At 45.9% G+C, this 27,271-nt stretch overlaps 2 protein-coding genes across 2 annotated transcripts in view; both read left to right on the top strand.

Annotated features, from left to right (window-relative positions):
- The window catches only part of LOC142589638 (deoxycytidylate deaminase), a 254,325-nt gene that overhangs the window by 92,292 nt on the left and 134,762 nt on the right, over positions 1 to 27,271 (top strand). The window lies entirely within an intron of this gene.
- Positions 15,414 to 18,998, top strand: LOC142589629 (uncharacterized). Its single transcript, XM_075701142.1, has one exon. It carries the CDS (start codon positions 15,511 to 15,513, stop codon positions 16,975 to 16,977), a length of 1,467 nt encoding a protein of 488 aa, XP_075557257.1. The 5' UTR covers positions 15,414 to 15,510; the 3' UTR covers positions 16,978 to 18,998.

The following is a 27,271-nucleotide window of genomic DNA, read 5'->3' as shown; positions in this document are numbered from 1 at the left end:
CCACGACACTTGTAAGAGGAAGCGCTGCCCTCTTGACAAAGAGCTGTTTCTAGAGGAAGACGTGGTATGGTCAACGCACAGCAATGACAATGTCATGGACCGCCGGGTACGCTGCTGGAATGCGGCCAACGGTTGCAACGCTGAGGACAATGCTTCTGCCATGTTGGATCATTTCACGAACACCTGCCGATTCCATGCTGTGAAGTGTCCCACATGCGGCGGCAACGTACTGCACCGTCGCTTTGCTAATCACCTTGAGTCGGGCTGCGTTCCTACATCCTGCGGCAACGAGCAGACACTGAGCGAAAACTTTGCCAACGCGTTCGTGGAAGTGAAAGACGCGCTGAGGAAGATATCGGATGAGAATGCATCACTACACACGAGTCTTAACTCTTTCGGAGAGCGCCTCCGCTCCCAGACAGACCGTGCGATGGCGTTGCAGGCTACGAATTTCAATGATGCCCTGACAACCGCTGTTGAACGGATCAGAGAGACTTGTCGGGCGTCGCTCGCCGACCATTTGCGCGAAGTGTCCGCAGAACGCGGGCGTCAGCGGTATGAGAACCGACAAACCATGCAAGTGCTCCTAACCGGCGAGTTCAACCGGAGCATGGGGTCATTGCAAGCCAAGATAAAGCAAGCATTTGCTGAAGGGTGTGGTCATACTAGGGATAATTCTGCCTCCAGCTCGGCCAGCTGCGTGGCTTCCAGCATAACCAAAGAGATTAACCAGTTCGTGAAGGACCTCTCTAAGCGGCCTACACTTACGGGAGAGGACGCGTCCAGGGTCCTCAAGTTATTGGCTGCTGCTGCCCTTGGTGACAAGAACAATGCTCTAGTGGAAAATCCACCACCACGCTTTTGGGAAATAGATGACTGGAGTGACTTCTGCCCCGAGTCTAGCGGCCGAGGTCGCCAGAAGCGTCGAGATAGGTTCGGCAGTCCATACTACTTACATGGACACCTGGTGGTCCCACGTTTGTGCTTTTACCCACGCACCGATGATGTTCAGTATCGTCCTTACATAATCAAGGGTTTATACGATGAGTTCTTGGACAATCCCGAGGAAGCATCGAATGTGCGCTTTGTTCATCCCACAGATTCTTCTAGATACTTGGAATTTACTGGCGACTTCAGTTGGGTCAGGCCGGATAACTACTTTGAGTGTATGGGCAGTGAAGTGCTGTACACAGGGTGCAACTCAAGGTCCATAGAAGTCTTGACATTGGAAGATTATGGCTTCATAGCTGATGACTCAGCTGAGCTTGAAATATACCACTCTTGAGATATCGCATTGTGCCATTTTGCTTTGAAGTTTCTGCAAAACTTCAGAAAGGTTTAACGAAACCATGTCTTAACGAAAGCTCATTGCCATAGCCCACGTCACTACCTAGTCAGCATAACATGGCATGGCATGGCATGGCAAGAACTTTATTTTAGTCCAGAGAAACTAGGGTCCGAGGGCACAAGCCCCCAGGCTAAGTCGGTGGCTCCGCCCACGTAGGCACCGGTAGGCCAAAGGCTTTCCCGATGTCGTGAGCTCTCCGGACGGCCAGGAGTTGATCTTGGAGGACTTCGCTGGATATGCGTCGACTCCAGTCCTCCTCACTGTTGAGATCCGAAGCCCTTTGGTTGGGGCACAGCCAGAACATATGATCAAATAGACATGGAGTGTGTCCACAACTTTTACATTCCGCGGGATAATCCTGGTCAATTTTTTAAGCACGAAAGGTGTGGGATAAGATTTAGTTTGAATCATTCTTAATGTGACTGCCTGAGCTCGGTTGAGCTTCTGATGAGGGGGAGGAAAAGACCTCCTGCCGTCCCTATAGTGTGAGGTGATCTCGTGAAAAGTAGTAAGTGGGTCTTTGTAGGAGCCGCAGTCATCCTGGAGCAGTTCCTGATCTGATGTGCGGCATGTGAGATCTCGCACAGCAGAGTGAGCTTGCTCATTAGGATTGCAGCCATTGGGGCTGACCGAGTGGTCCTAATGAGCCGGAAACCAGACTAGGTGTGAGCTATCCAGTTGGTCGTAATTATGAGTATTAATACTGTGTATAAGTAACTTGTGTGCTTCCACTAAGACGAAGCCGGCTGAGTAATTCCTAATAGCTGTACGGGAATCGGAGAAAATCATGGAGCCTCTCCTCATTGTAATTGCAAGTGCTATGCTTGCTTCTTCGGCGGCATGAATGGAGCTCGTTCTTAGTGACGCCGCGCTTATTAATTTACCGCTCTCATCGACCACGGCTATAGCATAACGGTTGCCCGATCCATAACTAGTTGCATCGACAAAAAGAGCTGAGCTGTGTTGTTGGTGCAGTTTACCCAGAATGTATTTGGCCCTGGCGTCCCTTCTGCCCTTGTTGTGGACAGGATGAATATTTCTTGGTATGGGGTCTACAACTAATTGTGTCTCCACCTCCTTGGGTATTTTGAACTTAGGGACGTCTCCTCCTCGAGGTAGTATTCCGGCTTCATCTAGAATTTTACACCCTGGCTTAGTGTTGGAGAGTCTTGCAATTTGTGACATCGAATGTGCCTCAATGAGCTCATCTATAGTGTTATGAAGTCCTAACTTGTTGAGGAGTTCGGTACTCGTTCCGTGCGGGAGTCCCAGAGTCCTTTTGAGTCCGGAGCGTATAAGTATAAGGCCTGCATTTCGATTTGAGACCCGGCCCAGGAGCTTTAAAGTACTGTTGGCCTGACCTGTGAGATGGTTCAGGGCCGTAGTGTTACAGCTCCTTGCGTCAATGAGAAGACCCAGAATTTTAATTTTCTCTACTCTGGGTATGACCCGTCCTGTGCTGTCTGGGATTTTAATTGGCAGAGTTTCTAAAGGCGTAAGGTTTCTAACACCTTGTCTCCCCTGTCTAAAGAGCAGCAGCTCAGATTTACTAGGTGATAGCCTGAGTCCGGTGCCCTTAAGGAAGGATTCTGTGGTGTCTACCGCTGCCTGTAGTGTCTGCTCTAGTGCTGCGAGTGACCTCCTTGGGACCTACACTGTGATATCGTCAGCGTATATGACGTGCCCCAAGCTCGGGATTTTGGACAATTCCTCCGAGAGCCTGTGCATGGCAATGTTGAAGAGGAGTGGGGACAATACTGAACCTTGTGGTGTGCCGTTGTTGCCTAGTCAGCGCCATTATTTTAACCCCTATATATTCTACGCCACTTACAGCGACAGATTTTAAGCCCCTTTACCGCCGTATCACATCTACCATGAGGAATTCATTGTGCACGCCATCCACAATACATCAACATTACCACTTGTCATGGCGCTCTTTGGCCAAACCTGGTCCTTGTGCCATATAACACCACACAGCATCATCATCAGCAACAGTGGATTCTGGAGTATCCCAGGATTCAGTATTAGGGCCACTTTTGTTCCTCCTATATATCAATGATATTGTAAACGATATTCCAGTTCATATTAAACTTTTCGCCGAGGATTGTGTTGTGTACTCCGAAATTAATACCAAATCGGGCCAATTATTGCTTAACAGTGCACTTGAGAGGGTTGCTTCTTGGTGTCCTGAATGGCAGATGGTGATCAAAGTTGAAAAAACAGTTTTCATGAGAATAACACATAAAAAGAAACCTTTGCACTTCGATTACAGTATTAATAAGTTTCCTCTCTGAAGTTAGTAGCTGTAATATTTAGGGCTGTGGACTTCGAATGATCTCAGTTGGAATACTCATATTATGTCACTGCAAATGCGAACCATAAACTTTTTTTCTCAGGTGAGCACTTAAGCTTTCCTCCCCTTCTGTTTGCCTCTTGGCTTACGAATCCATTGCGCTGCCCATTTCAGATTACGCTACAGTGATGTGGGACCCTTTTACAAAAACTAACATCGCCAAACTAGAACAGGTACAAAGAAGAGCCATGCGTTTTATTTATAACACATTTACGAGAACTTCAGTTAGAGCTCTTAAAAACTGCTAATCTTTCTTCTCTGGCACAAAGAAATCGTTGTTCGCGATTGAAATTCTTATATCAAGTAGTAAAGGGGCATTACAAGATTGACATAACTGAGATCATATCTTTCTCATCCAGATACACAATTTCACTATAACTCCCGTTTCCTTTCAAGTATTCATTTTTCCCGTGCACAATAGTGGACTGGAACTAGCTAAGAAGTAACGTCATCTCTGCACCAACATTACACTTTTTTCTTATCATGTTTACAGTGACATTATTTTGTTTCCATCATGTTTCAAGTGACGGTGTTTTAGTTTCTCGGTGTAACCTCGTGTGTGCCCAACCTGTATGCTTTGTATTTATTTATATAATGGTTTATTATTATTAATCTGTGCATTTTTCTGTACATGCCATTGTATTAAGTATGTACTACCCTGCTAAAATCACCGCGTGGTGATTGCAGTATATATAAAATAAATAAATAAATAACTGAGTGGTAGCATCCTCTGAACATGGCATCTGTGGCCACTGATGTATTGTACTGATATGTGGATGATGTAGCTCTCTGTCAAAGAGGCCCAACGAACAGGCCAAAGTGGGCCTCTTTGATTTTTGGAGTTTTGGCAGTCAGATGGTAGCCAGCTAGTTCTGGTCCTGATAGGAAGTCACGTGGGCTGGGATCCCAAGACAACCCGAACCTGCCCGAAGATTGCAAAATCGAATGCCGGGACAGCTGGGCAAATGTAAACGTGCTACCAGCATGGCAGCGCGCGGCAAGGCCTACACGTGCTCGGCGTATTCGGCCCATTTATGCGTTGCCAGCTTGAAAATATATAGTTGCATTCAAGGATACGATCACTTTTGCGCGATTTCATGCAACTCGACACAGGACGCACACTGGGCCAGCATCATCTTGCGCAGCGCAACAGATGGCCTCCGACGCATCCGATAACAAGACGCGAAATCGCGTGTACGTGATTGTATACTCGAAAGCGATAGCTCGAGGATCCCTGCTCGCAGCGATCACGTCGCCCACCGGCGACATTGATGAGTTGGCGTAGCGTCACCACTTCACAAGACATGATAAACCAGGATATCGGCTACGTCTCATGTGCATAAAATTTCGTGCCGACCTGCTTAGGATTCGATTTCAGAAAGTTTGTCGTGGCTGATAGTGCATCTCATTTTGACCCCAAATAGCTGGGGACGCGGCTGGCACATGAAATTGCCTGTGACCAGCGAAACGTTTTACACGAAAAACAATGTTGGTCGCGATCATGAGAGCAATAAGCCAATGTATATGTCTCTAATGTACGTGTGCCAATTACTCAATCAGTGCATTTTTAGATCGCCTGCCTGCAGTTCGAACGCATATCTGTTTCGAGCCGCCACCCAAGCAATGACGGAGAGACCGAGCGAACATGGGCTAGCTGCAAAGCCTTGGCTAACTGCAGAAAAAGGAGATATCTCCGCATACATATGCGAGATATGTGAAATGGAATGCCACCAGAGAAAGACGAATCCAAAATTTACCGCAATGTGTGAATGAGCATCTACAACTTGCGTGGAACACGATGCAGATAACATGCACGCATGAGAGCGTGGCGCGCTGAACACTGCCACGAAGAAGCCTTCAAGGGGGACACACACAATAGCTTCAAACAGTTCACCACTCCTCGTGTCACACCTCTTCGCAATGTGGAACAGAGCGTTAGCACCTAAAAAGATAATTCTAGAAGTAAGGAAATCCGAAGATGACCGTAGACAGTTGGCTGAGTGAAGTAAATTTAAGTCCTCAAGCGCCCGCATTGCAATCCGTGAAGTGCCCGTGGTGGCCACTGACCGACGACTTCTAAGCTGCGTGAGACGGCACCACAAAGCATCTCGTTCCAGGAATTCCCCTGCTCCAACCAGACCAGACCTTGACGGCGTACACACCAACAATACTTGCTCCGCCTACTGCGCCTAGCCATCTCGGCACCGTCCCCCGGTTGACGCGGCACATTCTTGCCTTCACAAAGCCGGCTGTCGTTGCAGCAGACATCCCGGCGCCGAACGGCTGGGGGAGCAGCAGATTGTCCTCCCTACAAAACGAGTCGCCGCCGCAGCCATTGCGGCACCGATGGGCTGGGAACTGATGTCTGGTCGTGCTTTCAAAGCAAATCGTCATAGCAGGCCTGTTGGCGCCTTTCCGTTGGTCGCTTCCCGGAAGATCGCCAGATCACACGTAACACCGTGCGGTCAGGGAGTGGGCACGGACGCCCCATTTGGTGATCGCTGTGTCTGAAGGGGCAAGGTTCTAACTGGTGTTGTATAAGTCACCGGTCGCTTTTTTCGTCGCGAGGATAGATTGGATTTTTTACAAGCACTGCTCCAGGAGGGCACATGTAACCGGCAAACGGAGGCCTGAAGAGAGCACCTGAGGTTATAAAGCAGGCGGTGCAAAATCTCCAGGTCGATCACCCATAGAGTTTCATATTAGTATAATACAGTATTCATTTAGAAACTCTATGAGGTCAACCAAGGGGTAGTGGGGGATCAAAGCTGGAAGCAGGGCTGCCCGTAGGTTGTGGCCGCGTAGGTCGAAGCGTGACAGGGGGTGTTCGCATAAAAAATTGGCTGTCAGCGATAGCGGGGAGCCGATCTTATACACCCCTGGCACGCGCAGGCGTCGGTGAGCGCCAAACCACGGACCAGTCCGGGTTCTAGCTTTGAAGGCACGTCGGATATACCAGAGAGATTTAGTTCAGGGGACGCAAGCGGCTTGCGTACGCAAGAACTAGTGGCGATGGTACTGCGCATGCGCTGACGCCGACGTAGCGGTCAGCGCATGCGCACTACCGTCGCCCCTAGTTCTTGCGTGCGCAAGCCGCTTGCGTCCCCTGAACTCAAGCTCTCTACTTTCTCGCGTCTGCGGCGCTGAGTCATCGTCACCGGCGGCCTTTCAGCCACTTGCGTTCAACCGCGATGCGTCGCAGGTGCGAGACGGTCTGTCCGACACAGCGGTCGCCAAACCGGGCGTCAGTGCAAAGCCCCCTAGAATATATTTTTTTCTAAGTGGCTTTGGTCAGTGTCTGCTGCTTCACCGTTTTACCGCGCCAGCAGCCAGCGTCGGAGCATAACCTCAACCCCACTCCGCAATGCCGGAACGCCTAGAGACAAACGCCTACAAAATCTCCCCCGTAGTGCCTAGGCAGAGTCATACATTCAAGGAGCAAAAGCCCCCAAATTTAGTCTCTCGCGCCCACTCTTACTCGCGCCTGCGCACAAACGACTGGCGATGCCTCAAATGAACGGCTCGTCTGCTTCACCTATTTTACCGCTCCGGAAGCCAGCGTCGGAGCGCCTGCGCACAAACAACTGACGATCCCTCAAATGAAGGTCTCGTCACTCACAGGGGCAATTTTATTGACAGTGTTCGCGTAAAGCGAAGCAGTTGTGCACAGTTGTTTATATTGCGTTTCTCGACTGGTATATGAACACAAGCTGGGGGGCTGTATCTGGGTGGTACGCGCCGCTCGATCTTTCTGATGCACGCACCGTGTGCCCCGAATCGTCGTATGCCGCATGCCGGACTATGCAGCGCCGCACCAGGCCGCACGTCGGATCGGACGCCGAATCGTATCGTGTGTCTCCTGCTCTGCCGCGGGTCGGCCCGGCATTGCACTACCTTCGAGATCGACCCACGTATGGGGAGTGCTTAACGCTTGCTTAATTCACCTCCGCCGCGGGTCCGACCGGTATTACACTATCTTCGGTATCGGCCTACATACGGGGAGTTTGGTCTCTACACACGGGCACGATCCTGGGGGAACTGGCCCTTAACAGCTTCTCTGTAGGAAAGATATGTTCTTGGCGATACCTTGTTTTATTGTGCTCTCTGCGGTTGATGCTTTTACTTATCCTTCAAGCCATTTTGTTCACGTCATGCGCCCGTTTCGAGGATTTTCCTGTCCATCCTGGAACTATCGGGGCCTTTTTATGTTTATTTCCTTAAAGACCCGCCGTTGGTATTACATAAAGGTTGGGGTTACAACAGTTGTCCTGTTTTACTGCTTCGCTCTATACGCCCTTGCAACAAAATTAACGGAACACCAGCTTGCCCAATATGGCACCCTTCTCGATCGTACCTTATTCAAGGAAATGCCCTGTCAACGTCACAGCTATCATTTTCAATGCGGATCAACGTCAGCGCTGCGTTCGCTTCCCGGCACAGCACCGCCGTTTTCATGTGCGGGACGTGCGGCAACTGGGAAGCGATGCGCCATTTTTGAATATGTATTAAAGGCGGCAGAAAAAAAAAAGAGGAGGGGGGAGGGAAGGGCAGCAAACTCTCATTCACTCACGCCCAGCGAGCGCCGATTTTATTATTTATGACAATTTTGCTTGAGCGTTGATCGCGAAAAGGAAGCATATGTGTGTCATATTCATATATCTTCACCACTTGCTCACAAAAGGCGGGCAGCATTCGATGGTTTTTCTAACGCCTGCGGTTATTCCCACTCCTTACTAAACCGTGCAACTTCGGCGAGGAATCACGCTTAATCCCATTTGCATAAAACTTGTTCGGTGGTGCAAAAATCGGCGATTACGATGCTTTACCCGAAAACGGAAGGTTCCTAAATATGTGGCACTGGGGCCACTGGATACGGGCTCCTGCGTATGTGTCGAAGGGGTTACTGGGCACCTGCCGTTCTTCAGCGAACCCCTTTGACGCCAGCTTGGGTCACTGAGTATCGCAGCAACACTCAACAACACAATGTCCTGCACTCCGTATCACTTCGCAACACGTCGTCAAAGCATTAAACCAAGACTGCTTCGCATTACGTAGATGCCAAATGAAGTTAAGTGCTTTAACTTTTGCTTTTATCTCTCTTTTTTTTTCATCCAATATACATCGGCACAGGTGTAATGAAGGTAACACGTCTACGCATCGAACTGCAAAAATGTATGTACATATCACTAAATTTTTAGTGCTGACATCCTTTGATTACCATCCTGCGCGCATTCAAACCTACCTAATTTAAGACATATTACTGACACACTGCTGCGTGCAAAGGTTACAACCAGAACCGTAGCTTCCTAGGCTATGCCAGAACACGTTCTACTCTAGCGACTAAGACGCCGTATCTAAAACAGTTCTCGATGCGGCGCTGCCAAAATGCTGGAGCGGAAGTCTTGCGCGCTCGCCTTCTGCCTGTCGACAGCGGTGTTTTTTTTTTTTTTTTTTACGCTGTAACAGCAGAGTGCAGCTGTTGCTTGCTGAAAGCTACATGCAGGCGAACAGACGTATCAACAATCATCGAACTAACAAATGTGCCAGAAGAGGAAATTACACTCAGGAATAACGTACGAAAAAAAAAAAAGTAAGTCACTTCCGTGCGTACCGACAGCGCGATGGAACTAGCAAGGTGCCACTTTGAAGCGCATGCGCAGTTTGTTGCTTTCGATGAAGCCGCCAGCTTCCAGATCTCGAACACTACCCAACGCGCTGCTGGACCACATGTACTCCACTTGTTCACCCACAATGCTCCAAGGTGTACCCAATCTAAGCCAAGAAACGTCGTGGCACGCTCTCACGTCCAATTTGGCATATTTCGGATGAAGGAACCGCAACAAGAACCTCTTAACCAAAGGTAAGCCGGTTGTGGTCCCAAGGGAGCTTTTGAACGCAAACACCTTCATGTATAGGGAACCGGCCGTCGGTGACGAACGTAGCTCTGCACTGAGTATGTACCCGAAGCCGGATTGGCGAGCTGTGCAGTCACATCGACCAATACAGACGCTCGCTTGCTCTTGCCCGCTACTGAAGAATGACCAGTTTTCTAAAATGCACTCACAGCACTCGGCTATGTCGTTCACAGTGGTCTCGAGCTTTGGACGAGAGACCGACACCTGCCTGAAGCGATTCCCTGGTACTGTCGGTTGGACAGTGGCTGTCGTTTGTTCCGCGCGCGTCGCCGACGATCCGCCGGGTGCCTCCTCTGATGCTTGTAGCCGCCCGTGACCGACAGTAGCACGTGGCCATTTACCATCTCCAGCTGAAGTTTGTGCCACATTACCTTTTAATGCGCGCATCATGCGCTGGTATTCCTGTTTTAGGACGCATTTGTTCCTATCGAGGATGCCTCGGATGTTGCCCACCGAAGAATGAACGTTAGCACTGCTTGCCCAACTCGACTGCCGCGCGGCATCGTCTATGGCGCGAGCAACAACTGTCGACACGCCCATCAACAGAGCTTGTCTCTCGGCGACAGCTTGCTTTTCGAACGACTCGAGCGCTGCCTGCAGGCGCTCGTTCTCTTCGGTGATCGTTCTCACTGCTTCGCTCACTTCTCGCATATCAATGCCGCCGTTAGAGTGCTGTAGGGCTGTATGCGGTATGGAGTACCCAACGCAGCCCGAGTACAGATGATCCACGATGTTCCGTTGCAGCACCTTTTCAGCGCACCTTAAGCAGCTGACTGCGTGAAATAGGCAGTCGTTGAAGTGGTCCCTCATGGAGATGATGTCACCCTCTGCTCCACAACCGTTGCCAAAGTTCCAGCAGCGAACCTTGTATTGGCGAAGACTGTCATCATGAAAGGCCGCATACGTAACGTCTTGGGGTCTGAAGACTTCCTTGTCCAGGGGACAGTGGTTGCGTGACTCGACGTTGATATGGTAGCAAAGGCAGCAGAGCCGATGACCACAGGGCAAGTTGATCAACATCCGGGGAACTAGTGTACAGGCGCTGCACGTTCTATCCGAGGGCGACGGCTCGAGGAAACATGTAGGACGCCAGTCGAGCTTGCTGCCGAACCGGAACAACGTGTGCTCCGCGGTGGGAATCATGGCTGGATCGTGCTGGTTCAACGCCATACAGCCCTTCTTCGCCGCACAGCTGCAGGAACGACTGAGTGCTTCCAGCTAACGGCGAGGTGTGGTGAACACCGCGCTGGTGTTGGTATTTATAAAATGGCTGCATCGCCGATAAACAGGACTGCATGCGGTATTATCACAGATGATACGCCCGTCACTGTTGCGGTCAGTTGCGCCGGCTATACTTTCCAGTTCGTACACGTGCATCGAAAAATCGTCGTCACTGCGTAGACGTTCCTATTTTTTGTCCCACCCGTGCAAAATCTATTTTTTGTTTTATATGTCTTGATGTGAAACATATTTGAAATGGACCAGCAACGGGGGCCGCTTGCTGAAACCACTTGTAACGAAAATGTGTAACACTTTATAACGGCGCTCATATCTTTGCAACCGTAACAACCCACGCGCCATACTTTGGTATCGTTGTGCACAGGAAATAAGCCATTATTCGATCTTGCATGTGTCGCGTGCGCAGAGGGAGCCATTATCGCGCCACGCATGACGCGATCGGAGCAAAGTTTAGTATTGAGAGCGACGTTTAGGGAGGGCACCAGTTTGGCGATATATGCGCCATCAAACTCGCCGCGGAAAATGCTCTTTCGTTCCACGCACTCTTTTGTGTATTGAAGTACAAAAGTAACTGTAGAACGCTCATATAACGGCCAAGTAACTGGAACTCACGTCCCACACTTTGGAATGTAATATCTCAAACCTGGTGCGATCCCGGAGGTTCATTTCAAGTTGACTCGTCTTGGAAATGTGCCGTAAAGTAATTAAGAAGTCAGTTGGTGATGCTTGATTGATTACATTAATATTTTTATCGATTTCTCGCGCTATAGTAATGTCCGCCTCTAGGAATAATCTAGCTCAAGGACAAAAAATTACGTAATGTGCCACAGGCGATTTTCAAAAACTCCGGATAAGTTGAAGCTGATCACTCCGTATATAGCTCGGCCACAGTGCACTTTGGTGAAGAAAGGACACCCCCACATAGCTAAAAGAGGCGTGGTAGGTTGCTGCTAGCTCTCTCCGGCTCACTCCGTGCTAACAGCGTGCACATGCGATACAGTCGAGATGGGATCGAGTCGAGTCGACGTGAGTCGAGATGTGAACTTAACTGCCACATAGCACGCACAACGTTCTACAAGAACATTGGCGTGCATCTTTCACTCAAGCTTTCTTCGACTGAATCACTGGCATATTGGTCCGTCCTCAACTTGAATACGCGTCATCAATTTGGTCACCTCATCAAAACTATCTAATCAACGCTCGTGAACGTGTTCAAAATCGTGCCCCGCGTTTCATTGCCAAAGACTACAGCCGTCATTCCAGTGTCAATAATATTAAATATTTTATGACATTATCCTCCTTAGAATCACGCAGAAAGATTGCCCTAATCTGCGTATTTCATGAAATAAACCGTCAGCACCAGACCGCCCGCCCTCTCTCCCAACTGTTACGAACGTCTCGCCGTTTGCGCAACAGCCGCTCCTTCAAACGTATCTTTGGGCACATAAACGCTTTCAATTCATCAGCGTTACCACTAGCAATTGAAATATGGAATAGTCTGATAATGTTGTCCACACTCATGACCCTGTTAAGTTTCGTCATGAAGCAACCACTATTCTTTCGTGACCAGTTGCTTTTATTAATTTTCTCCTAATTATGTACACGCTTCTCGCTAACTTCTGTATTTGGCAATGTCAAGAGGCAGGCACGTACCCAGGATTTTTTTTCGGCGGGGGCCCAACCCAAGGTAACATTTTTATGCATATGGGGGGGGGAGGGTACCTTCACTAGTGCGAATGTGAATAACGCGCACCATTCGCCATAAAAACGCGTAAACCCACAAAAGAGACATGAAATAACGTGTATTTTACAGGTACGCCTGTACGATACACCTCTCCTTTTCTTGGCAAACAAAAAAACCACGTCAAATGAACTCGTACAATAAACAAGTAAAGAAGCGAAAGTGTAAAATAAAAATTACTTTAGTAGAATAGAACTTTAAAAAACAGCAGTTGGCAACAAAGGCACACGGACCGCGCGGAGTTGTTACTCCACCAGCCAATCACAGGAGCAAACAAAATCGTCATGTGGCCTTTTCAAAATGGCGTCGTACTTGATACCTCCGGAGCGTCTGCTGTTCTTGAAGAGTCTGTTCATCGGCGGAAGCAAGGATGTGTGTAACAGACATGAACAAAATGTATGGAGTCTGAGCATTTCATTCTTCAAAAGTCTGCGGTGCAGTTCATTTCACTGCTGAACCCGTTTTACTCATGAAACTTCGCTGCCAACTGAAGTGAAACTTCACAACAAATAGTTGTAGCGAAGCAAGCATGTTATTTCAGTTCAACAAAGAATTAGGCATTCGCCATTACACTATACTAGGCGAGGGGAAAAGTATAAAATTACGCGCTAATAATTTTATTTTTGTAGTTACCGCCTTATTTGGGTAACATAAAAAGTTTGAAGTACGAATTATTCGCAGCCTCGCGGAGGAACAGTCGCTGCGGCGGTTATGAGGGCGTGGGCGGGGCTTCATTGCAGACTTAAGTTGTATCCGACTCTGGAAGAATTATCGAGATATATATATTTGTGGAACACTCGCAGGGGGGGGGGGGGTGCTGTTCATTTGGATGCCCCGTTTACTGCCCTAAGTTAAGTGCCACAACCGACTCGTATTGTTATTTGGGAAGTTACGTAACGGAGCGTGGCCGCCAGTCGCGTACAACCGCGTATGGCGCAAGAAGCGGCGATCCTACACGTACTGCAACCACCGCGGAAGGTTAGAAAAACACCTAGATAGGCACAGCAGAGAAGTAGCTACGTTAAGCGACTCGAAGGATAACTGTAAAAGCGCCATTAGAACACGTGGAACTGTTCTCCACTTTTTTTTTCTGTTCTACTTCCTTGTTAAATAAAGAGATGTTGATCCATAAATATCTTCATAAACAACGGTTAAATTTGTTAACTTTAGCTTTTCCTTGTTTGGCTGTTGCCTTGGCTCTCTCCCTTAATAGATCGCTTAATTTCTCAAATATTTGCCACTCTTGTGTACATTTAGCAATTTTTAACGAAAAGAGCAGTACAGTTAAGGAAAAACCAGGCGAGTTAACGGGTGACAGTCATATTGCCTATGAGTTTAAGGGTTATTGCAGCGTTTGATGATGGACGCTGTCTCGCGTTATTTTGTTTTCCATCTTATCTAACTCGTATCGCTGGTATATGGTTCCGAGGATCTGTCAGCGTTGCGGCGAGCCGTAACTCCAGGAAATAATGAATCAAAAAGAAGAGTTAAACGCAATTGGCATTTTCTCTGGCCGCAACTCGTTCCACGTGCATACAGACCAGCTGGTCCCTTTCCTGGTCCCTGGATCAGTCTAAACGAATAAGGTTGAACTAACGAAGCAACAACGATGCGCCTGTCCGTTGAATAGACAATGGCAGCTGAATTAATGAATCTCGAGTTAATCGCGCGGGCACCGAATTGATGAGGAAACTAGCCTTCACATCCCAGGAGACGCCGATAACTACCGCCATCCAGAAGGAGTGAAAAAGGCAGCAAAATGTTGACCGCCGAATAGCTGTCAAGTGTCAACATTGATTTAGCGGCGCTTTAGGAATGTGTGTGATAGAGTTACTGTATATGCTACCGTACCTGCGGTGCCACATACAGTAACTCTAGTGTGTGAGAAGTGATGGCGCGGGGAGGGGGCGTATGCGTCTTAAATTCGGGGGGGGGAGCCCTTCCCCCCCCCCCCGGGCCTCCCCTTGGGTATGTGCCTATCAAGAGGTGTGCCTTTTGGAAAATTTGACTGTGTTGAATGGTGAACTCTTACATTGTGTATGTCACCATTCATTCTGATAGTGTATGTCGCGTTCCGCTAACTATTATGTAATGTCAACTCGTCTTATGTACCTTAGTATGAGTCTCATACCCTTGTTATCTCTTTCCATTCTTTGTAATGCTTCCAGTTATAAAGATATATATTGTATAATCCCACCCCCCACCCCCCTCACACAGTACTCCTGCTGGAGCCTGTGAGGTTTTTTTAATACATAAATAAATATTCGCAAAAGATGGTGTGGGTGACCTGCTTTTGGTTTCACTTCCGGTTACGGTTTCTGGGCGCGCACTGACCCTTGTTCTGTGGCGAGGTGCTTGCATACATATTGCAAATTTGACATTTCTTTGAGCCGAGTAGGTCAATGTAATGACAACTTTCGGTACGGTACATTTTCGACTAACAATAGTTTTTTTTTTTTCGCCCCGATTTTTTTTTTTATATAGCAACTATATCGGTGGTATAAATGAATGCGGTATAAATGTGGCATAAATTATGTTCTTACTAGGCAGTATTATGCAAACGCCAGAAATGTCGTATACGTTGTGTAAAAAAAAAATTATTTGCGTGCTTTTGCGTAACTGCGCGAGCAATGTTCAGCGATACTGACATTTTATGGAGTGCTTATTTTTAAATCGAAGCTTTCTTTGCCTTTTCCTTCGCTTTCCCGCCGCCGCCGCCGCTGCTGCTGCTGCTGCTGTCGTTGCCGCTGCTGCGTCAAGTGGGCCATGTTGCAAATATCATCATCATGAGGTTATTAGTTGCAGCTGCACGGCTACACCAGCAGCCAAAGCCAACACCCTCCGAATTCGCGGAAGCGTCCACGTGTGTGCATGAGACGTCTCGTGACAGTCGTCGTGTACGCCTACTACAGCCATGGCTTCGGCGATCGCACAAACAGTATTCGGCTATGGCAGCAGCCTCGACTGGCGGCCTACTTCTTTTGTGAGCCCGTTTCCGTCGACCAGACTGTGCAGCATTTGCGGACTGGTACCCCCAGCGACGGCGACGCTGCCTTGCCGTCACCTGATTTGTCAACCGTGTCTCGACTGCCTCAACCACGACACTTGTAAGAGGAAGCGCTGCCCTCTTGACAAAGAGCTGTTTCTAGAGGAAGACGTGGTATGGTCAACGCACAGCAATGACAATGTCATGGACCGCCGGGTACGCTGCTGGAATGCGGCCAACGGTTGCAACGCTGAGGACAATGCTTCTGCCATGTTGGATCATTTCACGAACACCTGCCGATTCCATGCTGTGAAGTGTCCCACATGCGGCGGCAACGTACTGCACCGTCGCTTTGCTAATCACCTTGAGTCGGGCTGCGTTCCTACATCCTGCGGCAACGAGCAGACACTGAGCGAAAACTTTGCCAACGCGTTCGTGGAAGTGAAAGACGCGCTGAGGAAGATATCGGATGAGAATGCATCACTACACACGAGTCTTAACTCTTTCGGAGAGCGCCTCCGCTCCCAGACAGACCGTGCGATGGCGTTGCAGGCTACGAATTTCAATGATGCCCTGACAACCGCTGTTGAACGGATCAGAGAGACTTGTCGGGCGTCGCTCGCCGACCATTTGCGCGAAGTGTCCGCAGAACGCGGGCGTCAGCGGTATGAGAACCGACAAACCATGCAAGTGCTCCTAACCGGCGAGTTCAACCGGAGCATGGGGTCATTGCAAGCCAAGATAAAGCAAGCATTTGCTGAAGGGTGTGGTCATACTAGGGATAATTCTGCCTCCAGCTCGGCCAGCTGCGTGGCTTCCAGCATAACCAAAGAGATTAACCAGTTCGTGAAGGACCTCTCTAAGCGGCCTACACTTACGGGAGAGGACGCGTCCAGGGTCCTCAAGTTATTGGCTGCTGCTGCCCTTGGTGACAAGAACAATGCTCTAGTGGAAAATCCACCACCACGCTTTTGGGAAATAGATGACTGGAGTGACTTCTGCCCCGAGTCTAGCGGCCGAGGTCGCCAGAAGCGTCGAGATAGGTTCGGCAGTCCATACTACTTACATGGACACCTGGTGGTCCCACGTTTGTGCTTTTACCCACGCACCGATGATGTTCAGTATCGTCCTTACATAATCAAGGGTTTATACGATGAGTTCTTGGACAATCCCGAGGAAGCATCGAATGTGCGCTTTGTTCATCCCACAGATTCTTCTAGATACTTGGAATTTACTGGCGACTTCAGTTGGGTCAGGCCGGATAACTACTTTGAGTGTATGGGCAGTGAAGTGCTGTACACAGGGTGCAACTCAAGGTCCATAGAAGTCTTGACATTGGAAGATTATGGCTTCATAGCTGATGACTCAGCTGAGCTTGAAATATACCACTCTTGAGATATCGCATTGTGCCATTTTGCTTTGAAGTTTCTGCAAAACTTCAGAAAGGTGTTTCGGGAAAGATGTTACCATGACAGGATAAAGCTGGACAGCTGACCTGTGTTGTTAAGAACAGATAATTATGTTCCATGCTCTTTGCCGTTACCCTTTTTCATTTAACACTTTTTGCACTGATAACCTTTATTGTTTAACTCATATGTTCCCATGTGTTTCTGAAGTTTACTTTTTGCTCTTTGCTTTTATTATTACAACCCATAAGGTTGGATTACCTTTGGTGCAGCAAAATTTGTGCCATAAACCACTTAGTGGAAGCATAAACTACATTCTGCATGAGTTGGAGGTGCTCACTGTGAATCATGATTGTCTTCTGTTTCATGCTTTGTCATTTGTAAACAGTGACTTGTAGATCTGTGTGTGCACAAGGGTGGGGGGCAAAATATACCCTGCACTTGTTTCCTCTCTTCGCTGTGATGTCTAATCAATGTTTTCCATAAGGAATACTAGCATAACACATAAGACAAGGACTATAGAAGGCACATCGACACACAGATGGTGCTACATCTCTATGTATTCGTGATTTTTATTGTCTTTGTGTTGACTTTTCATGTCTTGTATGGGTTAGACTAGTATTCCAAGATGACATACAGACACGGCCGCATCGCAGCACTAGCTGGTTCAATACATCGTTTCTGTCTCTCTCTCTCTCTCTGGAGGCGATAGGTGCCTTAAGTTGTGACTGCCATTCAGAAAATATTGACTTTCTCACTTGCCTACTTCCGAGGGCGAACAGTGCTCAGTGATTCCTTTTCTGTTGTCTAAAGATCAAGCTTGGCAAATGCTCCGACGCAGAACTTCTGGGGTATGCTGAGCAGCTAAAAATTGCATGGCTATACATGGCAGTCATAATGGAAACTGCCATCCTGAAAGATCAATTGAGAGCCAGCCAGTTTGTTGCTGTCTTAAGCCAACCAGCTTTGCTGGCACGCACATTTCTATGATGCCAATGCCAAAAATTAAGAAAGGGGCCGCACTGATGTTCACAGGACATCATCTTGCATGTTTTGTCAGCAAGTCGGCCACCACTCTGTACAGCATCAACCTAGCCATCAGGCAACAGAAAACTTACCATTGCACACTGCCTTTGTTGCAGACATGGGAGGAAACGGTTGTCTTCCACCCCTGTCAAAACTGAAGCATATTCAAACTTGCATAACAGTAATTCGAAAGTCGGCGACACCACAATACATAGTTATAAGGTATTGGTGGCACTGTGCTGTTCTTGCAGCGTCGGTGGTAGAAAGAAAGATGTTTCAGCATTAAATTCCACAAGGAAATATACTGGGGATCTTGTTTTGTATGTTGCATGGGAGAGCATAAGGCTAATCTGCTGTGCATGAAGCTGGCTTCAGTGCAAACAGCCAACTCCACCTGTAATTTCATTTGATGGCACAATAGCATGAGAAGGTGCATGCCACAGTTGTCCTTAATTCTTTTCTTTAGATGTTTTTCTTTGCATTAGTGCTTTGTCTCCACAACCTTTTGGAATGACCCCTTCAACTCATATTGGCTTAGTAGCAGCTGCATGACCATGCTAGTCCTTCACAGAGAGTGAGAGTTGCCTTTCATAGCGTGATGTTTGCCAAGCCAAAAAGAGTGTGAAAATTTTAACTTGTTTGCAGTCTGTGTAAGAAAGAACAGCAGTACATACACTTGCTTGTTACAAATGCTTTTAGAGTGTGGCACGTTTGTAGCTAATTGTTGTTTGTTAGCAAGAACTACCAACTGTTTTCACATGTTCCCTCTAAGGACTGCCCTCTGTAATGTCACCTAACTTTGAGGATATTTTTTCACCCTCTGTGGTTGCTTAGTGGCTATGGTGTTGGGCTGCTAAGCACAAGGTCGCGGGATTGAATCCCAGCCACAAAAAGGAAACGCAGACAGGACAGGGCGCTATAGTGCACCATGGTGTCTGTCAACCTTCTGTCCTTCTCTGCTGGCAGTAAAATGTTATCCATGTCTGTCTTGTTCTCCTTATAACTAGGAGTGTTCGAATATGAATAGTTGGAAAAAACTACATTCGAACACCTTATTTAGTACCCAATATTTTCACTTTCAACTGAGATAAAGGTTGCTTCAAGTCCAGTCAGTAGAAAGGACCTATTTGCATTATTTTCACATGTACTGTACTGCAATTATTCACCCACCCGCCGTGGTGGCTTAGCGACTATGGTGTTGCACTGTTAAGCACGAGGTCGTGAGATCAAATCTCGGCCACAGTGGCCATATTTTGGTGGAGGCGAAATTCAAAAACGGCAATGTCCCATGCATTGGGGGCATGTTAAAGATACCCAGGTGGTCAGAATTAATCCACAGTCCGTCACTAAGGTGTGCCTCATAATTAAATCGTGGTTTTGGCATGTAAAACTCCACAATTGAATTATTCACCCTTTCACTTAACCGCACTGTAGGGTAGAAACCCGGATGCTCATCTGGTTGACTTTCCTGCCTTTCATCTTTGTTTTCTCTCCCTCTCTCTGTACTACATTTAACAACTGGGTGTTGGGTAACCAAAGAAGCTTGTAAATCGGGAATGGCTAAAAGATGATTGTATCTGGTACACCAAGACTATGATAACAGTGAAGGAAAGGGACAGCACGTTATTGCATGCACATACTAGACTGTTATGCCCATTGAAGGAGCCAAGTTTAATACCACAGCACTACACGTTGTCCTGAAGGAATGCAAGCGGAGTGACATTGACCAAATGTAGCAACTTGGTTTGTCTAAACTAAGACAACAAATTTTGTAGGCTGCCTGGTTCCCTACAAGGCACGCTTATATAGCTACTGGAAGCTATTGTGCAAAAGTGGCTATTGTGCAAAAGTGACCTCCTCCACTTCTTTGCTCAGGAAATGATGCGTCCACACAACAATTAACCACAACTCTTCTGCAGCAGAATCGTTTGGAAGTATATGTGTAGCTCTTTCTGTTTGTATACAGCAACACTGCTGTTATCTCTTATAATTATACAGAAATGAATATTGAAGAACTGCAAATTGTCAATTCTCATATTGAATATGAATCTATTCGAGAGGTTATTTTTATTCAGATTTTTTTTATATTCACAGACCCCTGCTTTGAACAGCAAAGCAACATTCTGAAGGTAACCTGAATAACACGTTCACATAACGTGCAACAGAAGTACCAAATTACATTGCAAGTACAGTGCACAAGTGATATGTAATAAATGTCATAACTAAATGTTAACTGCATAAATGTTTTCTATAAAATGTTGACATAACTATGAGAATCGTCCTCGTGCTCTTTGGTGCGCTATTCATTCTTGTTTTTCTAGTATCAAATTACTTTAGCATATTTTTGTCTGTTTACCTTCAGTACTGCAGCCAATAAGGATAGTCTGAGTTACCTTGGTATTTATGATTAATGTTTCATGTTTTCCACCTCCATTAGAAGTTGGTCTATGACTTTTCCATAGGAACATTTCAAAGTAATATTTTGTATCAGGTTTCTGTATGACTGTTCATTGTGTTGGTGCTTTGTTTGTGAGGTGTGTGTTATGTTTGCATTGATTGAAGGGTGCCATAGTGCTCTTGTGCTTCAAAGGGGCTTAATTATTGGTGGCTGCTGCCCTCGGTGTTAGAAATTTGGGGTTTCACATGGGGAGTGGGCATATCTAGAAAATATTTTCAATTAATGCCTTGAACGATGAATGACTGGAGTGGTGCACCACTTCAGCAAGTAGATGATTCCAGTGTTTTGCTGTTTGAACAAAGAAAGAGTTCAGATGAGCGGTGCTGAAACTGGAGGTGGATAAACAGCCTTTGAATGGCTATGATGGGATGAAGCGTGATGCGCAGGCATGATGTCAGTTTGGTGAAGCAGCGAGTGATAAAACTCGTAAAAGAGACATAGATTTGCTATTTTGCGGTGGTGCTTGAGGGTTGGCAGGTTCAGAGGTGACTTAAGTTGAGTGACGCTAGTGTGAGAAGAGTAGTCGGAGTGAATAAACCTTGCTGCATTATTATGTATGGATTCCAGCGCTGTTGCCAGGTTAGATTGGTATGATTCCCACACTGAGCATGCATATTCCAGTTTGGGCTGAGCAAGCGATAACTAGGCTAGTAGTTTTACTGAAAGGCAAACGAGACATAGACTACCACACAGGTATCATAGCACATGATTGGCATCATTGCCAATGCTGCAAATGTGTGAGGGCCAACCAAAGCTACTGGACAGTATAATATCCAAGTACTTATATGAAGTCACGACACATATTTCAAAATGTGCAATAATTTATTTATTTATTACAATACCTCAAATGCCCCTACTGGAGGGGTTATACATGACGGATGGGATACAAATTAGCAGAAACACAATACCATTGCAGTAAGCACTGAAATGAGTTAGGAGAGAAACAGCAACGTAGAAAAACATATAGACTGCATCACTTTGAACATCCACAGGTTAAGTGGATGTTGAAGGGTGTTGAACGTAGTGCGTACAAAAAGTGGCAGTAACGTTTTTCTATGTATGGAAAAGGTAAGTAAAAACAGGCGTTTGCATTGTCCACTTCTCTAATCTTGTGTCCTGTCTGCACGCCTCACCTCTTTTTTGAATAATGAAGACATATTTGAAGACATCTCGATTAAAATATTAAGACATCGACAGAAACACGTTTAAGAGAACACTACAGATATAACGAGCAGATGATGCAATCAGGCGAGTGATTCAATGGCAGACCTAAAACTTGGAATCATTGAGTAATGATGCTGACTGGAAGGTTATTCCAATCAATAGCTGTTTGAGAAAAGAAGGAATGAAGATAAGCAGTTGTCCGAGCATTGCTGCCTTTCCATTGTTCAGTGTTGTGATGTTATTCGCTCTTTATTGTTGCTGGCAGGTGACATCGACACTAACCCTGGGCCTGATAGTCAAACCGTACTAAAGAAACTTAGGAGCCTATCTGCAGGTCAATTCCAACTGGTCACCGAGATTCAAGGCTTCAAGTCTCAGTTACCAACAACTGACAAAGCAATATCCAATTTGAGCATGCGCATGACTAACCTGGAGACCCACTGCCAAAACCTAGCCCCCTTGCGTTCTGATATCGAAAGCGTGAAGAGTGATGGTGCCCGCGCAGCACACGCAATACAGAGGCTGGAAGTGCGTCTTGATGATGCCGAGAACCATTCTCGGCGGAACAATCGTAATTTTTTATGGTATTGATGAGCCTTCAGGGTCAGAGTCATTCGCGCAATCGGAGGATGTAATCATTGACCACTGTCGCAAACGTTTGAGCATCACGCTTGACCCAAAAGAAATAGAGCGCATGCACCGCTTGGGCATTCGTGCAGCTAATCATAACCGCCCCATAATAGTGAAGTTCACCTTTTATAAAACAAAAGATCTTGTTCTTTCTAACGGCTGTAAATTTAAAGGACAAACTTCAGCATTGGCGAGGATTTTACACGTCCTATACAATTTGCCCGCAGACACTTTGTTTCATTCGCAAAAAGCAAATCGGCACCTTACTCCCTGCGCTTTAAAACTGTTCATGGGTAATAAGCACTATGTTTTTGAAGAACGCACACAGGGTGGGAAAGAATTGCAATAGCAGCCAACCCGATGCGGGAAAGCCCCTTGCCCTGCGGTATTGACAATAGCTAACCTTTACTATTCTGTAATCTTTGCCAATGCACACAGCTTCCTTCCTAAACGCTGTATTCTGTCTAGCATTGTGTTGTCGTCTAACAGTAATTTGCTGATAACTTAAACCTGGCTGACTGACGATGTTACCGATACTGAGGTTCTTGCTGACTTGCCGAATTTCTGCCTTTACCGGAAAGACTGCGAAATCTCACGAGGTGATAGTGTGCTAATCGCTACGCATCACCATTTATCGTGCACGCTTACAACCATTGAGACTGACTTGGAAATAACATGGCTAATCTGCCACACTTCTCTGCAGACTGTTCTCTTGGGTGTTTGTTATAGACTACCACATAACACTCCTGATTCTTCGCATAAACTTAACATCTTGAGTGAACTTAGTGAAAAACACCCTAACGCAGAGGTCCTGCTTTTTGCTGACTTTAATTTTCCGCAAATCAACTGGACTAACAATAGTGCTTTAATCATAGGCAATGATGCTGCTAAAGAATTTGTTAATGTGTGTCTTAATTTCAGTCTAACTCAACTTGTGCTAGAACCTACGCGAGTTACAAAAGACACGTCTAATGTACTCAACCTTATACTATGCAGTCATCCTGACAGTCTATCATCCATAACTTACCTCCGTGAGGTAAGTGATCATAAAGTGATCCATGCCACCTTCACCTTTCAACCCATGCAACAACAAACATCCAACAAAACTATATGCCTATATGATAAAGGGAACTACGAAGCTATTAATTACGAGTTAGGCGACTTCTTTTCAACGTTTGAGACATTATTCCATATGCACTCGCCTCAAGAAAACTGGACATTATTTAAAAACAAAATTAATGAACTCGTAAATAAGCATATAACAAGAATAAGTATGCACACCAATCAAAATAAGCCATGGTTCACCAGAGCTCTAAAAAAGCTTGAAAACCCAATGAAATGTCACTTCCGGCTAGCCACTCGTCTTGGAATCACCGAGGCATGGTCAAAATACTACGTGGCAGAGAACGCCTACCTGAGTGCCGTTCGCACTGCTAAAAGACCTTTTTATAACGTCGACCTACCCCAGCTACTTATTCGAAATCTTCGGCAGTTCTGGCGCATTTTAAATCCCCAAAAGCTTGTACTATCAGCGTGAGGAATGCAGCTGGTGATACGGACGCCGAGTGCGCTGATATATTCAACACAGCATTTTTTTCTGTGTTTACAAAAGAAACTACCACTCCAGACTTTCCACTACCTACTAACCTAACATCGCATATGCCACCCATTGTATTTTCGATAGATGGTATACTGTCGATCATTGAAAAAAACAAATTATGTACTTCTGGTGCAGACGAAATTAACTCAAAGATCCTAATGAATACTAAGCATATATCCGCGGCATGTTTCACTCTGTTGTTCTCGCAATCATTGTCTATAGGTGCTTTACGGGATGACTGGAAAGTGGGAAAGGTCGTTCCAGTATTCAAAGCAGGCAACAAAGACTCCCCCTTAAACTACCGCCCCATTTCATTAACTAGTGTTCCTTGCAAAACGTGGAACATGTCATATACTCGCATATCATGAACTTTTTAGACTCTGTAAACTTCTTTAATCCTTCTCAACATGGTTTTCATAAAGGGCTTTCATGTGAAACACAACTAGCTATCTTCCCTAATGGTCTCCATGTTAATCTTAATAACAACGTTCAAACCGATGCCATCTTTCCAGACTACTCTAAAGCTTTTGACACAGTGCCTCATAACCGCTTGCTAATGAAATGATCCAGATTGAACTTGGATCCTCATGTAGTACAATGGATAAAAGAATTCCTTACTAATCGTTCCCAGTTCATCCTTGTCAATAACTTCTCCTCTGCACCCCTCCCTGTCACTTCAGGTGTCCCTCAAGGCTCAAGGTCTTAGGACCGTTTCTTTTTCCTAATATACATTAACGATCTTCCGCTGCATGTGTCTTGTCCTATTCGCATGTTTGCTGATGACTGTGTGATTTAGCGTACTGTGACTAACACCTCTGACCAAGCATCTCTCCAAAATGGCCTTAATAATGTACAGGACTGGTGTAACCGTTGGCAAATGGCCTTGAACCCTAAAAAGTGCGAACTTGTTTCGATTTCCTGCTGTCGTAATCCTTATCTCTCTACTTACACAATTGCAAACATGCCAGTAGAATCAGTTCTAGCCTATAAGTACTTAGTCATAACCCTGTCCCACGAACATTCCTGGAATGCGCATGCGACTAACGTAATTTCGTCAGCGAACAAGACCTTTGCATTCATGAGGCGTCACCTTTGTCATGCTCCACAGCACGTCAAAATACTTGCATACTAATCATTTGTCAAACCACAACTGGAATATGCCGCCGCCATCTGGAACCCTCATCAAACATACATCATCAATGCACTCGAGTCAGTTCAGAATTGTGCGACTAGATTCATCCATTCTTCATATTCATATAACATCAGCATTTCACACTTAAAGGCACAATCTAGCTTGACATCTCTTGCTTTTCGTTGTCGCATCGCCACGCTCGCTCTTTATCACAATTTTTTTTACAGCTTACTAAGCCACCCACCTTATGTCACGCGATCATCTTCACGCATGTCACAGTGCACCAGCCATCAAAGAGGGTATCTATGGGTACGTTTTGATCAAGATGTGAGATAATATCATTAACAAAGAGAGCTGGTTGAGTCTCACAAGACATGCCTTTCTGAAAACCATGTTGATGAGGATTAAAAAAATTAACGGATGTAAGATATCCTACAATACGGGAATAGATTACATACTCTATTAGTTTGGAGCAAACACTGGTGAGGGAAATTGCCCGGTGATTGTGGCACGATGACGATGACCATTTTTTTGGCACTGAAACTATCTTGCCTATTTTCCAGTCTTGCGGCACCACTCCGGATGATAATGATTGCTGCAAGATAGGACACAAAAATACACTAGAGACATGCACTGTGTTCTTAAGCATTTTGGAATTGATTCCATCGACGCCTGCCATGGATGTTAATATGAAGGACTCTATTAGTTTGGTGATACCATATGCCTCAAGCGTTATGTCTGGCATGGTTGGGTGGTTGAGGTAAGGACAGTCTGGGAGGTCAGCGTTAGGTTCAGAAGTGAGCACAGAAGAGAAGATAAAGTTTAGTACTTCAGTACTAAATGGTTAGTACTTTATGGTCAGGAACACGGTTATTGTCATCCTATAATAATAAAGGTTTATAGTTATTTGGGTTAATGTATTTCCAGAATTGCTTGGGATTGTTTTGCAGCATGTTAGGGAGTGTTGTTGAGCAAAAGATTATTTTAGCTGTTGCAGCCAAAGAACCAAATGCCTTTTTGCTGGTGTGATATTCTTCCCAGGTAGGAGCAGTATTGGTATGTTTGGCTTTGTGAAATAATCTTTTATTGTTTAGTCATTTTAATGTGTTGTTGAACCATGGGAGCAAAAGTCGCTAGGTTAAGGTGCTAGACTGGTATGCAAGTCTTAGCGAGTTCAATAATTTCAGTTTTAAAATGCATCCAGTTGGTGTCTACTGTGCGCTTTGGGAACTCTATAATATACCAGCTGTAAAATTAATTAGTGCATTGTTAATATTCATATAATCAGCTTTATTGTAAAGTATAATTTGGCTTCTTTTTCCTTTTTTGCTCTGAGGTAGTTGTCAGAATAATTCTGCATGCAGTACTGAGTGATCACTCAGTTCTGGTAGATGTACGTGTTACAGAAGAAACACTGTCAGGATGGGATTTTAAGATAAGGTTGAGTATGTTAGAACACTGTTTTCTTGCATTGGGGTACATGCTAGCTGCATCAAACTTAAGGTGAAGCATGTGTTAAGAAAATTACTTTTGATGTTTTTCTTGGACAGTGTTATGGCTGGTTTGGACTATGTTATACCAGGAAGGTTAGACACCTAAGAGGAGTAGTTGCACATGACTTAATGATGTAACAGATTGCTGTGTGCCCTATGGAAGTGAATAATGAAGGAAGCATCTGGTGTCAGGGGGTCGAGAGCATACACCAATAAGAATTTGTGGGTAGGAAGAATTGCACAAAACTAATAAAATTTCTAGAGGTGAAGTGATATCAACAATGGAGCAACAAACATTGTGATGCGAAGCTATCATATCAGGACACCTCCTCCACATTTTTCTACACAATCCCACCTAAATATGTCAAAATTGGGGAGTAATGAATTAAGCTGTGTTATCGACGGCTGAATTCAGCTATGATTCGTTAGTATGAGAAGTTTGCAATCGGAAGAATCAGTGAGGCTGCAACGTGCTTTGCGTTTGGGTGGCAAGCTTCTTATGTTAGTATAAACAAATGGTACAAGGATGCTATCTGTTTTTTCAGTAGTGGGTGATGGTAGCTGTGACGTTGATATGACTCCATTTGCAGTGTTATCATACTTGTAAGTCCTGTTCTCCATGATTAGTTTATCATGCCGAAGTTTAAAAGATTTCTCTTGGAATTTGCCGATCTCAATTAGGTTACGTGCATTTGAAGTATTTGAAAAGCCACAGCCACTTACGTGGATTCTATGTGGCAGGAATGATTGCTGTAATCAGCTTGGCAAGCAAGGTCACCA

Source organism: Dermacentor variabilis, chromosome 8, assembly GCF_050947875.1.
Source record: "Dermacentor variabilis isolate Ectoservices chromosome 8, ASM5094787v1, whole genome shotgun sequence".
NCBI lineage: Eukaryota > Metazoa > Arthropoda > Arachnida > Ixodida > Ixodidae > Dermacentor > Dermacentor variabilis.
Note: the sequence above shows the minus strand (reverse complement) of the source record. Positions and strands in the feature narration are given on the sequence as shown.

Coding starts and splice junctions, on each gene's coding strand:
- LOC142589629 (XM_075701142.1), top strand. CDS start 15,511: ATGGCTTCGGCGATCGCACAAACAGTATTCGGCTATGGCAGCAGCCTC.